The 16,633-nt window shown below is 40.8% G+C and overlaps 1 protein-coding gene across 1 annotated transcript in view; it reads right to left on the bottom strand.

Annotated features, from left to right (window-relative positions):
* SORCS3 (sortilin-related VPS10 domain containing receptor 3) overlaps positions 1-16,633 on the bottom strand; it is a gene marked incomplete at its 5' end in the record, with an annotated part of 167,062 nt that overhangs the window by 17,145 nt on the left and 133,284 nt on the right. The window contains 4 exons of the mRNA XM_009703810.1: positions 3,700-3,833; positions 6,831-7,017; positions 13,755-13,926; positions 15,376-15,489. Of these exons, the coding sequence (XP_009702112.1) occupies positions 3,700-3,833; positions 6,831-7,017; positions 13,755-13,926; positions 15,376-15,489 (607 nt within the window). The remainder of the gene's footprint in view (positions 1-3,699; positions 3,834-6,830; positions 7,018-13,754; positions 13,927-15,375; positions 15,490-16,633) is intronic.

The raw sequence follows: 16,633 nt of genomic DNA, 5'->3' as shown, positions 1-16,633 counted from the left end.
CAGGTGGTGAAGAACTGTAGCCCATGTGAAGGACTCACGTTGGAGAATTCCGTGGAGGACTGTCTGCCGTGGGAGGGACTCCATGCTGGAGCAGGGAAGAGTGTGAGGAGTCCTCCTCCTGAGGAGGAAGGAGCGGCAGAGACAATGGATGATGAACGGACCCCAAACTCCATTCCCTGTCCCCCTCCACCGCTGAGGCAGAGGATATAGAAAAAATCAGGCATAAAGTTAAGCCCAGGAAGAAGGGATGGGTAGGGGGAAGGTGTGTTAAGATTTGTTTTTATTTCTTATTATCCTACTCTGATTTGATTGGTAAGAAATTCAACTAATTTCCTCAAGTTGAGTCTGTTACCATGTTACCGTGATGGTAACTGGTGAGTGATCTCCCTGTCATTATCTCGACCCATGAACCTTTTGTTATATTTTCTCACCCCTGTCCAGCTGAGGAGAGGGAGTGATAGAGCAGCTGTGGTGGGTACTTGGTGTTCAGCCAGGGCCAGCTCACCACAACTGAAAATCAAAGGTCTAGCCCTTGCAGTGCCATTGATCTTAAGGCTGGTCTATAGACAAATCTCCTGGTTTAGATTAAACCATTAAGATGGAAATAGTGATACTAGCTTCCATTGCAAAAGCATACAGAGGTCTAAGAGCACAGATAAAGCCATTATACCATTGCTATTGTCCCTTCACTACACTGCCAGTTTTTTTCCAGAGCAAAACACCTAAATATTCACCTTCCAACTTCTCACGCTTCATCCCATCAGACTGCCAGCCTGCTTGCATTTCAAAACAGGGGCCATATATGCCATTTTCATAGCCAAATCAAAATTTCCACTGGCATAGGCCAGACTGGCAAACACATTTCCCTCCCTGCACAATGCCACCTTCCTTTGACCCTCTCATCCATGAGCTGAAAAAGCAGAAAATAAAAATCTGTTTCATCACATGGCACTCACATACCAAGTCAGTAAGGGTGCCAGCTTGTGCCAGCCCTGGAGGCCTAGTTAACATAGACATACACATATCCTAGACAAGCAGAATGGGCCTATATCAAACTGCAGTGATATTAGCAATCTTCCTGGAGGTCACAGGTTGTGATTCTGTGCAAAGGCAGATAAGAGGAACCAATCTGGCCTTTAAAATTATGATTTTTTCCTTTTTGTATGTATGTATGCTGGACATTCCATTATCACGGATGATTTCACCTCCATCATGGAGTTTTAACATTCAGCCAACTCCTTAATTTTAATTCAAGCACCAAGATGTGGAAACCAACTCTAAATTAAATCAAGTAGTTTAAGGTTCATTTGCTCAAACCTATTAGACAGCTGGACACATTTATTAAACTGGACCTGTGTTAATCCAAGCAAATTGGCCTTTGGGTATACTGTAAAAATTAGCACAGTTGAAATTCAGTATAATGGTTCCAGCAGGGTGGGGAAGGCAGTGGAAAAGTCTCAGCCAGGTCATTTGAGTCTAAGACAACATTCGCCTGTGCAGTAGCACAGACAGTACCTTAGTGAGACTGCACAGTGACACAAGACACATCTGGGTCTGCCTGGGATGCCTACGGGCTGAACAGGAAAAGAAGCTGTAATCCCTCAGCATGGAACTAGAATATATCACCTAACAATACCAGTCACTATGCACAACATTACACACCTCATCCTTTAATTCACACACAAATCAGTGTCTTCATCTTCCACCTGTACTTAGAGCACCACAGTTTGCTCATGAGTGGGCACAGAGAAGGATCTGACATGTACATTGAACATCCCAGAAGGAAATTTGATGTGATGCAGACTGTGGTCCTGAAAAAAAAAGGTGGCTGCTGCTGTTATGTCTATATCCTTTGCCATACTTCTGTCAGAGGTGAAGTTGAATTACATTTCATGAGGTAGTTGGAGATAATGCTTTGCAAAGAATGAAGGTGCTCTGGGTCTTTGATTTGGCCACAGGTAAGTGGCACCATCTTTACTAATTCACACTTCAACATATTTCAGTAACATGTACAATCACCCCAAGGTATCATAAGGATCAGCTACTCCATGTGCAGCTATGTTCAAAGAGTCCATCCTAAACGCATCCATATCTGCTTGTACTCTGTTGCCTATGGTTCTGAAATTTAAGCTAGAAGATAAAAAAGATAACATCATATTTATAACCCAGATGCAAGCTGCATGGAAATCTTCAGCAAACTACTGCTTTGCTCTACCTTTGGTAGATTGCTTTCTATTTAAAAAAAAAAAATCTTTTTTTAAGGCCCTATTCACAACCAACTTCTATATGAAGGACAAAAACAATGGCAGGAAAACTCTGACACCTGTGTACACTGGAGGGCTTAAGCAGATGATCAAGTTATCAGTACCTAAATTGTCTCAAATGTACTTTAATGGCTGTCCATGTGTGAGCACTGAGCCAAAAATATCTGAACTGTAATGTGATTTTGCATCTCTCTCTTTCAGTGCAGTGTAAACTATAGGGAATTACCTGGTACTTGTCATGGACTGTATGTGTGTATGTGGGTGGTTGCCATAGCTCAGCTAGGGCGCAGCACCTTGCGAAGTTATAGTAAGTGGGTTTTATTCCTGAGCTCTTCCAGTGCCTCAATTATGGTTCCACAAAAATAGGTGAGTTCTTACAGTAAGCCTCCTAACTTGATGTAAAATCCCAGTAGACACAGCATTTACTTTTTTTTTTTCTCCTGCTACTGTTGGTAGCTAGGGTAAGAGGTTAAAACGCAAGCAGCTTTGTCAAAGAGAAGATAAAATACTTGTGTGTCTGCTATTTTTTATCTCAAGTTCCCTATTTCACATAAAATCCCTGGTTTTTTATACTGTGATCTCACCTCAGTGCACAACTTCAATTCCAACTCAATAATGTAGACAATGATGTGACTTAAATTGCTTTTGTAAATAACAGATACTACAATGCAAAATTTTCAGCTGTACATTTCACAATCGCAACAATGGAGGATAGTGCCTGTGTGCCAGCTGTCTCACTCCTAAAGCCTACAATAAAAACTGTAGAGAATAAGCAATCCTGCTCTCTCCATTTGAAAGCATGGCTGCAACTTGTAGTTTCACTTAATTTAATTATTGATAAAAAAGCTCTTTATAGTAAATTTTCACCAATCATTTCAAAATTCACTACAAAGAAGTCTCAACTCCCTCTCTAATATATCCAAGACTGTGAACAACAGTCACAGACAGACACAAACAATTAATTAAGAGTCTAGCTTGAAATTCTAGATACAACTGTTTTTTTGAACACCAACAGCTTTAAAGTATTGTGTTGGAATCCAGAACTATATACTGCATACAGGTACATAATGGAAACCCCCATGGTTATCTGAACACCAGCAGCTTTTAAACACTGCGTTGAAAGCCAGTATTATCCCATATATAGTGGTATATAATCCAGTTAAGTTGCAAGTGAACACTGGTAATAACAGTGGTCTTCAAAGCTCAGTAGGGCTGACAACAACCAGATGTAAAAAAGTAATGACTCCTAAGAACAACACAAGACAGGAGGAAATAAACTCACAAAGGCTGACTTTCAGATGACAACCCTTTTCAGATAAGGAAAAAATTAAAACACAAAACAAGCAAAGGCAAGAAGTTTTTATTAGGGCTGAGAGAGTTCCCTGTCTGGTGCAAGAAGCTTAGGAAGTAAAATTGAACGCAAGGGGAGCTGTACCTTGGTGCTGTTACCGAACCACCAAAAGTAGGTAAGTGTGCCTGCCTGGCTGGGCCACACTACTGCAGTAATGTTGACATCCTTATTTCTGATGGCAACAAAAGGGACACTCAGATGGATGTGCTCCACTGGACCTGTGGGAAGAGAGGGTTCATTATTAGAGGTGTTGAGTTGAATCCTCCCTGCGCAGTTGTGAACAGCAATGATCTTTCCTTTAAATAAATCAAATGTCTTATGTCAGCAGTGAGACTATTATAGCAATACAAGAGAATTTCAGCAGTCAATAAGCAACAGAAAAAGATACCAGACAAATAAGCATAAAATCATAGATTATTTTTTTTCTCACTCAATTCTAAAGGAGCCAGAAATGCAAATTTTCCACAGTGCTAATTTCAGACAGGGTCAGCACCATGTTTAGAAGAAATTTTTACATGTAGGTTGAGGGACAACAATGAACTGGTTTTGCATTGGATAGGGCAAGCTGCTATTGAAACCTTGAGAGATAGGACATGAGAGAAAGAAGTTTTTTTTCATGAAAATATATCCACTGAGCTACTAAGATTTGTGGGAAAATAATTTTAGCCAAGATGGCTTACATTTGATTATATATGAGGCATTTATGACTTGATTAAGTACACCCTAACAGTTTTTTAGAAGGTGTCCAAAAGAAAGATTCATGATTTTGGAAATCCTTGGTATCTTTTTGACTTTGGCCTGACCTTGAGAAGTCTTTGGGGAGTCAGTTACCATTAGCAAAAAGTCAGGAACTACTTGAAAGATGTGTACATTGGCATATCAAAGCATTTAACTGTCAGAACTTGTTTCTGAAAGACTTAAAAAATAACAAAGCATCAATGCAAAGTTGTGTCTAATAAAAGCAAATAATCAGAATCAGTCCAGTGCATGAAGTCCAGAATCAAGAAGCCAGTTTCCCTCCAGAAAAAACAACATGTGTAAAAAATACTGAGGTTTTGTTTGCTAGTTTGTTTAAAGCTTTCACTATATCCCCATTGTTTTCTTTCTTGTTTAATTTTTTGTTTTTACTGGTACTGAATTTCAGCTGATAAGTGCTGCACATCAAACAGTGTTACTGTCTTTCTGGATGGTATCTTTTAAAACACAGCAAACTGATAAACTACCACTGTGAGAAGCAAAGGATGAAATAAGAAAGAAGTGAGGGTTTTTTGGGTTTTTTAATAAGACATTAATTCTGGGAAGCAGGGAATTTTCTGATTTCAACTGAGATGATCTTCTTGTGTTACCTCTCAGCTCTTCAAGCATGAAATAGGGACATTAATCACTTCTCCACCTACTTGGATTACAAGGATTTTGGAGAGCAAGAACTATTCTTTTACCACCAGAACATACAGCTCCGAGCACAATGGGACACTATTCCTGCTCTTGGATGCTTAAAACTTGTTCCTTTTTTTTTCCCCTCTTCCCCAAGGGGTCTCTTCCAGCAAGTCACTCCCGAACTCTGCCCATAGCAAGTACTATGGATTCCCAAGAATAGCAGGTTTCTCAAAATATTTTGTGACAGTGTACATAAGAGGAAAAACACTAATATCTTCAATTCCTTTAAATGAAGAGATGAGCAGCTTGACAGCAGACTCCAGAAAGGTGAAAAGTTGACTGACCACTGATAAAGCTGCAGAGCAGAAAACTATTGTTGCTTGAGGTCAAGGAGCTGCTTTGTCCTTTTTTTCAGCACAAGATTCCAGCAACAGATTGTATAATAAGGGTGATTTATAGAGCAGGCATTTTCATCTGTACATTTGAGCTTCAAGGTCAAACCTCCTATATTGACTAGTACATTCAAATATATTAAAAGTCTAGTACTGAGGTATCATCTTATTTCAGTGTTAGCATGAATGTAAATGCTTGCAAAATATTTCCCTAGAGATAATAAGTTGGCCACCTAAGAATGCTATAAAAGTCAAAGGAGAGATCTGAGAGGCTGAGGAAGTAGAGGGTAGAGTAGCAAAACCAGGCCAAGCAATTGCCCCTCATTGCATTCTGCTCTAAAATCTTCACCATGAAAAAGCTATTCCTATGAGAAAAATCAGATAATCCATACAAAGCTGGTTGTTATTACCACGTAACCATCACTTTTGTCAGCTAATGGCCCAGGGTGAAAGAAAAAACAGTTAATGCTCTAATAACAGGTTGTTAAATGCAGCCATGATTGACTTTGAGGGAATTATGAACATAATAAAAGCTTCATGGAACATTTATTCCTTCACACAGGGAGCTTGAAATTAAAAAGAAGAAAAAAGTTCTTGAGTTTTGGAAATTTCTGACTTGCTTCCTTCCAGCAGAAAAGCTCAAGTAAAAGATGGACAGGCTAGAAGACATTCTGACACGCTAAGAGGGAAGACAGACATGGCTGTGAACACCATTAGGGGCAAAACCAATGTACATCTGAACATAGACGGAGCGCTCTGCCCAGGAGATCTAGTAGTTCAAGAGTAGGACAAACAACAGGGATCTTCCTGATCTCATCCCGTGTTCCACACCCTCTGCTCTCTCCTGTGGCTTTGAGAAAGCCAGTTGGAGGGGCTTTATATCTGAGTCTGCCCATGTCCCAGGTGGAGAGAAATTGCATTGATCTACCAAACAGGAGGGAAAAGTCAGTGATGCATGTCAAACACATGAAATATGAAAAGTAGCATATTAGGCCTCAGTACATTCATATCCCAGAAAGTATGTCTAGTATAATGCTTTTCTTCTATTTAATAAGCACTGTAAACTCCCAAATCCTGAATAACTGACTCAAAATTCAGTAGATTAATCTAAACTTCTTGATAATAGAAGCATATTGAAAACACATTTGGACTTTGTCTCATACTCTGGTCTCTGACCCTTTCAGAAAGCCCAAGAAACATTCGCGGACTTTTCTGTGTATCTGTGAGGACAGCAAATATACTTGTGTTAAAAGAAACTCCCCTTCCTCTTCAGTCAATAAAGTTTACTTAACAAGATAGAAGAGTGTCTAAAAGTCCAAGCCTCTGGATGACCGTGAGCTGCATATGTAGGTGGGTTTGCATGTATTTTTAGGCCCCACTGGAGTTGCAGGGATTTTCACTGAGTCAGCTTTCCACCTAAGGAATCTAGCAGGTGGAAGTACTTACAGACCACATGTAGGAAGAGGACAGCAGTGTCAGAGCCCAGGCTGTTCTCTGCATATGCCGTCACCTGAAAGATTCCAGCACTTTTATACACATGCCGGATGCCATCTTCAACAGGGCTGAAATTAGCATAGGATACTGCAATGCCGTCTCCAAAATCAAGCTGAATGTTTGTCCTTTGGAGATCACCCTGCAACAGAGAAGGTTGGATCAGGAAACTGGGCTGATAAGAGTGATTTATATTACCTTCCATCCCACTTCTCAGTTCCATGTCATTAGCATGGACATAAACTTGTAACTTTACCAAAAAAGCCTAGCTTTGTTCTGTCAGTCCCTAAAGTGGCCAGACTCAAATCAACACCAGGTAATTATATACAAGCAATGCTTAGAATAGGTGAAGATTTACACCTTTAAAGAGATGTTATTCCCCCATCTCGGGTTTAGAGATTCGGGGAGGGCAGTGTGCCAAACGTGTATATATCAAGCGGACCATACCTGAATCATCTAATGCAATACATGGTTGGGGATTATGCGTCACTGAAGTGGCCAGGGCTTTGCACAGCTTTTCGTTGAATGGGTGGTGTCCAACAAGTATCTCCACCACAGGCAGTGAGATGAGAGGCGCTACACTGATGGTAGGCTAGATGCTAATTGGAGAGCAATTCCCACATGTACATGGGAGCATTGGGAATGTTCTGGAGACAGGTCAATGGTTGAAGTGGTTCCCCAATATGTTCCAAAGAAACAAAACCTACTCACTGAGATGCTGTAAGTCTAGTCTAAACTAGATCCAGGCTTCCTGTATAGTCAGTGAAAGAGACAGAATGAAAGACAGCAAGAGACCACATCTCATCCTAAAATATCTGAGACAGGTGACACGAATCATCTTCTGCAAACATCCATCCCTGTACCCTCATGATAGAGAGCCTAGATGACTAGTTTCAGCTAGACACACAACTTCAGGGTGGCTGAATTTATACAGGTTGAGTCCCACACCAAGGACTGACAGTTTTTGTCTAATGTCAGTCAACACAGAGACAGGGCTTGGATACACAGGAGAATGAAGTAGATGACGAGAAAATCCTTTCTATGATTACTGTCAATGACAGCTATTAAACAAAGGAGGGAACAACAGACAAGAGATTCCAGCATTGCAGGTATTGTCTAGAGGCAGCAGTTGCACTGTTTTAATTTAAATCATGTTTTAAACCACTGTAGTTGAACTGTAGCAGTGTCTGTTATTTCAGTTTCTTGGAGCCTTACTTTATACTTATCCCCAGCTGACTAAAAGTAACACAAAACGAGGCTAATTTAAACAGAGCTAAAGCCCACTGCAGTGATTTTACTAAACTGAAACAAAACTACACCTCAGATTAAATGTCTCTAGCTTTCTGCATATATATAAAATGTGTTGGCCCAAGTCATTTCCTTTCATGAAAGGGCTCCACTGTATTCACTATGGTTGAAGAAGATACCACTACCTTTTCCAGATGCTCCTAGGCCAAAACTGAAACCAATCCCCAGATATATTGAGGATAAGAATGAGATTCCAAAGTAAAAAAAAAAAAAAAATTAAAAAAAAAATCCCTGCTTCTAAATTTAACAGTTTGTTGGTTTGGTTTTTTTTTTTTTTTTAATAGGAAATTTAAAAATATTTCATGGCCAACTCATAGACTCCATTATAGCTGTAAGTGCACAGGGTCAGGATCAAAGCTAATGTGCAGTTCCAGTACATCCTGATCTAAGGGAGGGAAGTGACCATGTAACTCACAGCCAGTTCTGATGTACCTCCAACCCCTTCACAGCCAGCTCAAATCCTGCAGGTTCCTACATCCACTGGGCTCACTGAAAAAGACCACTGAACTCACAGGTTTCACTAAAGCATCTGGGTCAGGTATTGCACAAAACAAACCATGACTTCCTAGAAAAACTGTGCAGATCAGACAAAGGGAAAAGACTGCTTGGGACAACTACACCTGTGACAGTCACTAAACGTCTTAGAGCTGACAGCACCAGCTTTCCTCTGAGCAGTAGTTTCCACATTTACGTGTGTGCAGCAAAACACATGGCTTGCAGCCTAAATTCTGACTATGAACCTCACATCTGTAAGCGATTTTTCGTATGATCCAAACACATTCATAGATAGCACAGATCCATTTTGGATCATGACTTCTTACCACCTCAGGATAGTCAGGATAAAGGCAGAATATTGGCTGGATCATGGAAAAAGAGGTCCTTAAATCAGGATTAAATAGCTCACAGGCTGTTCTAACCCAGTTCTAACAGGCTGATCAGCAAGTGAGACCAAAGATGCACAACAAAGGCTCCTGCAGAGATAGAAACATCCATGAAAGGCAAGGGGTCCCAGTTCTTGACTCCCACCAACTCCAAACTCATGAGAGCTGCTGTCTTACTGGCAGTTACCATCAGCCTGTGTAAGTGACAATCGTGGTACTGACAGGATGCTGTGTTCTGCTACTGGTCGCAGTCCTGAAAGTGGTCCCCTATGTAGATAATCAGGACCACAGCATGCCCCACAGATATTATCTTCCTCATAGGCTATGCCTGCATTAACAAATCAGTGTGTAGGAAGGGTATTTTTCAGATGTGAATTTGCCTTGAGTGTATACTTGGAGTCTTCAGGTACCCATATAATCAGGGTTATTCAATGTAGTTTTTGAAATATGGATATTTGGTTATATATGTTAGATCTCTCTTCTTCCTTACTCCATCATTCCCCATTCCACAGGAGCCAGGGGAGTTTTGACTATTGACTTGATTAGGGCACCATTTTCACCTCTGTCCTACTAGGACATGATACAGTATAAACCAAAAAGAAAACATAGAGGACTAGAGTGGTAGTGGCACTAAAACCTATCTATAATATTGAGTAGCCAATAACATCCTTTCGACAGAGAGATTTTTAAGTCACACTAAAAAATTCTCTAGTTGGGGCAAAATTACACTCTTGGGATATTCAGTTATTTGATAGAAAGCGTCCCATAGCTTGTTAAACCTTTCAAAGACACTTCTCAAGGGAATGTACTAAGATCACAAGATCATCTCACATGGAAGACACTGAACAGAGGATAAAAATTTGATCTAGGCTGGATTCATCACTGGTGACCTCAGGCTGAATTCTCTTGCACCTATCACGGCAGCTCCTCTCTCATGCCTCACAATTATCTTTTCTGTTTCCTCCTTGCTTCTCCAATATGATTGTATCCAAAATGAGAAGGTTCGAAGTGGAGAAGGATGACCAGATTTTTCGTGACTAAACAGTAGCAGATGATTTTTCCACCCAATTATGAGAGTTGGATCTTCAATGTAAAGCCTGCCCATCACACTAATCATGTTGTCTTTCTCTTTTCTGTACCTCTGTATCCAGCATATAAAACACTAAAACAAGCATGCCAGCCCCACACATGACATCAGATATTCTGGAGTTTATGAATATAACTTAAAATAGAAATGAAGTGGAGGCATTTAAAATGGAAAAAAATTATTGCTCTCCATATATATTCAAAAGGCACATTTTATTGCTTTAAGCCCCATAAACTACCAAAATGGAATGAGTTAGGGGCTGTCACAAAGATTGGAGCTCTGCATACTGAAATCAGTGAGTAGGCAAAGGGTAGTGGAATGGGTGGAGAGAAGCATTGCCATGGAATAGCCCTTCAAAGTCATCTTCCCATCAAGACAAGCCTGGGAAGGTTTTCCTGCCCAGAAGCCACAGTAGCAAAGTGACAAAAACTGTAGAGTCAGAACAGTGGTTGAAATTTTGGCCTTCTGAAGTTAAAAGCCAAACTCCCACTGGTTTCAGGAGGGTTACATTTCATCCAACATATGCTTGGGGCAGAGGAGAGGGGAGTGTGTGTACATGTAATTTTGTTCTTTTAATGAAGCTCTCAATTCTTTGGCATAAAAATATCACATAGACGTGGCTATCTCTTTCTATAAATACAGTTCAGCAATCTTGTAACAGATGTGCAGAGCTCCAATACTTGCTCAGGGTTGTTCTTTGAATAGTCACCGCTTGCCTCCTCAGATCACTTGCAATTATAACCCTCTTACAAAGCCTTGCCATGACCTTGTAATTACTGAAAGAGGGAAGCTGTGAGATGGCATAAACGGAAGACAAGGGAACAGAACAGTTCAGTAACTGGAACTGCCACATAAACAACCATTTAGGCCTGAGGGGAGTTTATTTACCCTTCAGAGAGGAGCTGGGGACGCACAGAAAAGATCAGGTGCAAAAACAGATTCATAGATCTGGTCAAGAATACAACTCCTTACAACAGCAATTTGGCAGTCTATTATTTCTTTGTGCTCAAACTCAAACTTGGATTAAAAAAAAAAGGTAAAAAAAGGTTCTTATTTCCTCATGTTCCCTTGCCCGTGTACACAGTCCAAACCACAGTCCAGTCCTCTATTTCTAAAAACACGGCAAAATCATCATTCATTCTGCCTTTGTCCATTGTTCGTCACGTATGTATTCTGAATTACCACTGTGAACAATACTACTAAAGATAAATCTATAAATCCTGAGAAATTTAGTTTTTGATTAACTATGATAAAGTCTTCATTTACAATTAGACAGCATAAAGGTCAGTCACACCAATATATTGAGGGTGTGTACAAGAAGGTAGAAAGGAACTGACGGCTAATCACAAAGTTGTTAACCAGGGTTAGTCTGAAACAGTAGGAAGGCTGGATGGAGACCACACAGATGAATCCATAGGAGGGCTTGTCAGACTGCTGTTTGGCTCAGAAAGTGAGTGTAGATATAGGTGAAAAACAACCTACCAAGACTGACCAGAGAAGGTAGAGGGAGGCAGGAATGAATTTATATGATAGCAAAGAATAATTAAGACTTCTACAGAAATTATTTCTTCCAACTAATAAGGAATACTTTGATCACAATTCATTTGTCTCAGGTTCACACAGGAAGACTGGAATACTTTTGCCCAAAATCTCAGTGTTCTTTTTCTTTTTCCTCTTAAAATGTCTATTTTTTAAGAAAGAAACTCAACACACAGCTCTCTGTGGAATAAGCCGCTCACCCACAAAGACATGTTCTTGAAAATCCTCTTCCCTTAGAAAAAAATTGTTTCAATGAAATGTTTTTCTAACTATCCTTATTTTTCAACAAAGGACATAGAGTGAACGCCCTCACATATTTATTCAACTGCCTCTTCAATCTCTAAAGCCTTGTAAAGACTCCACTCTTCAGCTACCTTGACTGCTGCCTTATTCTCCATCTGTTTATCATTCTTTTTATGCAGCAGTTCTGCTTGAGTTCCTTAATAAATTACTACTAGATTCCTAATTTTTAGATTATGTCTGTTCTTTTCTGAACTCCCACCCACAGCGTCTATACAAATTGTCTTACCATGTCAAGTCTGTAGAATATAAAAGAATCAGCCAGGTAGACAAGAAATCCCCTTTGTATAAAAGCAGAGCAAGCATGAGACTCTGAGGAAGTACACGAAGAGGCCCCCTCAGATTAGTGTGGTCCCAATGAAACATTTAGTTACCGTATAAGAATTTAAATTAATAGAAGTGTATGTGTTGAAAAAAAAACAAACAAGTATCATGAGAAAAAATTTCTCCATGGCAGTATGCTCAGATTTACAATAGCTTCTTGTATTCTTGAAGGTCTAAGTTGCCAATGGAGGCTACTCTTGGGACTGAGAGGGGAAGGGACACTAAGCTTGCACTGTTTCTAATATGATTTCCCCTAATGCTGCTTGTTGTCAGAGCAGGATACTTAGAAGACAGGCATCTAATCTGTCCTGTTATGTTCATGACCATGACACGTCTGACTCCCAGCTGTCTCCAGGTGCTGTCCCAAACTGAAGTACACAGGACAGGTTAGATGACAAAATGAACTTGTGGTTCTCCAACACCACCTCACTCCCTGCCTGCCCCTCCTGAGACACTCAAAGATATTAGAAGTGAAGTTGTGAGTTGACCCTTCTGTTTAACCAGAAAACAGATGTAACACAGTTCATTGTGGGAAAATCACTGTTGGACCTCCAGTGACACCTTCCACAGGCAGTCAGAAGCCAGCAGGGGAATGCAGCAGCTGCAAACACAGCAGGGTTTTTTGTGGTGCAGTCACATATATCCCTAAACACCAAATCACAGATGAGAAGAGGCATAAGATAATTTGAAAAACCCTTCCCATCAGCCTGAATCCATACCAAGTGCCTTCCTTAGCAATCCAACCCTCCACTGAGCCACAACCCTTGGTGACACAGCTGCACCATATATGTTTGCCAAACAGAGGGGTACCTGACTCGGAGAGATCACCAGAAGTGCCTCGCTATTTTGATGCTTCAGGCACCAGCATGGCCTGGTATCACTTACAGTACTGTTGGCTACACAGGTAATCATACCAATAAATAAATAGATATGGGCTGGGAAGCTCAGAGGTGGTTTGAGGAGGCTCAGTTCCTACTGCAAAACAATAATGTCCCTCACTGCTCCCCATGAGTCTGAAAATGTTCCCCCATTGTTCTTAAACTTCCCCAGCAAAGCTTCAACTAAAGCTTTTCATCCCAGAAACAGAATTATTAAGCATAGAGACAGCATTTCTGCCTCACAAACTCCATAAACTGCAGTTCACTGGAGGCAGCAAGAAGCTATTAGGGAAATACATTTTTGACAAGATCTGTCTTCAGCATTGGCTTCATCATCACTGATAGACAAGATAATCGGCCAAATACTCCTTTGGCTTGACCCAATACGATTTGTTTGTATGTTTAACATATAGCTCTCTTTTATTAATTCTCCTAAATCTCAGGAGTGTTCATCATTTCATAACCCCACTTGATTGCTATTTTCCTCTCAGCAGCCTGAAGCAAAGGAAAAGATTGCCAGTCCTGCCACACAGTGAAAGTTTTGCTGCAACTACTAACACACCTCTTCCATAAGGATGATGAAGGTGGCATTGTGTCCCTGCTCCGTGATCAACTTTCCATCAGTAGTGAGGATGTGCAGTCCCCGAGGTGCTTTTCCAGGGCATTTCTCCATCTTGGCCATGTATTTTTCTCGCAAGCCATCTGTGCAGTTGTTAGACACAATCCTCCGGTACCTGGGCAACAGTAACAAAAGGAGATTGGGCTCAGGCAGTAGGTCGAAAAGTATCTTTGTTTGGTTTTGTTTTGTTTCTCCATATTAATGTATGTGTTTTTTCAAAGGCTAACTGCCTGCATGATTCCCTCCCTGAAAGGAAGAATCAAAGAAACCCAATGCTTTATCACACTGGAAAAAGCCAAACAAATCACAATCCAACCTTCTCCAGAGATTCTCAGCAGCATCACTGAGAACAGACACACATTGTGAAGGTGAATTACTCTGCACTGCTAAAAGACAGAGAACTCCTCCAACTCCCCATGCCTGCAGGATTGCACCCTGCAACCCAGCTTTTTATTACATTTTGTCTGCCTCTAGTCTGCTAGAAGGCACCTGGAATGATCTGCCAAGAGCTTTGTCCAGTCCAATTTTAAAATTATTCAAGGAATGGGTTTTTCTCTTGGCTCTTCTTGGAAGAGGTTCACTAACTAGTAAGACACTTGGCTATTCCCAGTGTTGTTGAGATAGATTAACCCTTTCCAGTAATTTCACAGTAAAAATACAGGATTGATTAAGAAGACACAAACCCCAACTATTTTCTTCTCGCTCTCTGTCAAGAAGGCTACAAGCAGTCATACTGACCAGATAGTATACTTTCAGCTGAAAGGGGATCTCTGAAGTTAAGTGACTCCAGACTCTCAGCAGCCTCACTTTGTTCAGCCACCCACATCAACCAGCCACGAACACCCCTGTCGTAACAATTGAGCGCACAGGACCCATGACTCAGAAGCAGCCCTGCAAAAAGTCTTCAGGGCCTGCACTGCCTGAGAAGGAACATTGCAATTTTGCACCAGCTACTGCAACCAGAGTTTCAGAGTATCCCCCGCACAATAGAATAGCATTCACAAAGTGATACTACCATAATAAACCAACACTTGTCATCTGTTCTGCGTAAAACCAAGAGAAACTAGCACAAGTAGCTTGTTTGAAAGTGCAAGGCATTGTACATACAAAGTGAAAATGGGGGGGTCCAGGGCAGGAAGAGGCTAAAAATTGCTCATTTGAGCCTTCCCAGAAACTGTTATAAATAGGAGCCATAAGACAGGAAGAGGTTCAATGAAAAATGATGTGAAATATGTCGAACCTGTCCTTTTAAATGTTCAGCTGTCTCTCAGATAGACCTTCTTGATTCGTGTTTTAGTTTTGTAACAAAAGGGAGCTCCAAGTCTAGACTCCAGGGATCATACATCACTTGATAGCAATACAATATATACATGTCACTTATGTTAATATGCTTCTCCCTATTTCTGAGGAATGAGGCAATGTTCCATACAGATGCTGCTGCAAACATTACCTCATGAATAAGACTGGAAAAGAGCCAGATGGGATGCAGAGAAAAAAGAACCATCCAGGTTCTCCTGTCTACTGCAAGGTCACCAAAACAAGAGAGATTGCAAGATTCACTTACCCAGTGCTGTTCAAGTAGCTCTGACCGACGCTGCAATCCTTGGACAGGGAGGACGAGCTGAACCAGAAGGCTGGGACACACTGGTTGTTGCTATGCCTCTCATACCCATAGTCACTAAGAAGACAAGTTAAGAGTGCACCGCTGTACCCATTCACTAGATTTAGCTCAGACTTTTAGGTGACCTTTTTGTTCCCCAAAGCATGTCTGTGTTGGTGGCTGTTTGCTGGATGGCACGACGTCATGGATTGGGCTCAACCAGAGACGAAGTGCTTGATTAGCTTGAGAGGCAGGAACACAGTTCACAGAAGGTATGTGATACCTGACAACACCAGAACTACCAACCTTGTAGAGCACTGGAGGACTTATGTTTCATTTGGTAACAAAACATGGGCAGAGATTCAGAAATAAAACTGTATTGTTAATTTCTTTTCCTATTAACCTCTAATAATTTCTCTTGTCGGGTTCTTTTGGTTTGCTTGCTTTTTGCAGTCTTTCCTTTCAGAACAAACCAGATGAATTCCTAGATCTAATGCCACTTTTTCCCAACAAAGCAGTTAGGAATATAAAACACTAGGAGCACTTCCTGAACAACTAGTCAAAGTATGTATATTTATGTATGTTAATGGCCTCCTTGCTCTTTGACTGAGCTGTGATTGGCCTGAAAGAAAAATATAGCTGATGTTTTTCCAACACTAAACTAAAACAACACAGACAATTTGGTAGTCTAAGGATTACATAGTATTGTGTCACATGGGGAAGGTAATCCAGTGTATTGATGCTTCCTTGGACCACCAAAGCGTGGAAGTGTACACAACCACATCCAAGACTTTTTCTACTGCTGCCTTTGCATGCCAATACAATGATGAAGCAATAGGATTAACCCAAAGCTTTCCATAAGTTTTAATAGGCTCTAGATCTGGTTTCTATGCATAGTCTTTATTGGCAGGCTGGATTCAAGGGGCAAATAAAAAGAGATTCTGGATTTTTGCCTGAAGCACGTTAACACATGCCAACAAACTAAACCTCTGTGGAAACACAGACACTACAGAAGCCACTGCCTTGAAAGCTCTCTGTGCCCTTTACGACACTCTGAGTTTTATCCTTCCCCTACTCAAGAGTCTGAATTGCCAACAGAAAGTCTCTAGAAAGAGCTTTGGTGAGACAAAATTGTGCTATGTCTCCAGTGACCCAGGCTGTCACTGTTTCTTTTTTGGAGGGCAAAATTTCTGCAAGCTACTTTAAAAGGTTCAGAGATTCC

Source organism: Cariama cristata, unplaced genomic scaffold (assembly GCF_000690535.1).
Source record: "Cariama cristata isolate BGI_N322 unplaced genomic scaffold, ASM69053v1 scaffold1967, whole genome shotgun sequence".
Classification (NCBI taxonomy): domain Eukaryota; kingdom Metazoa; phylum Chordata; class Aves; order Cariamiformes; family Cariamidae; genus Cariama; species Cariama cristata.
The sequence above is the reverse complement of the archived record's forward strand: the minus strand, read 5'-3'. Positions and strand labels throughout refer to the sequence as shown.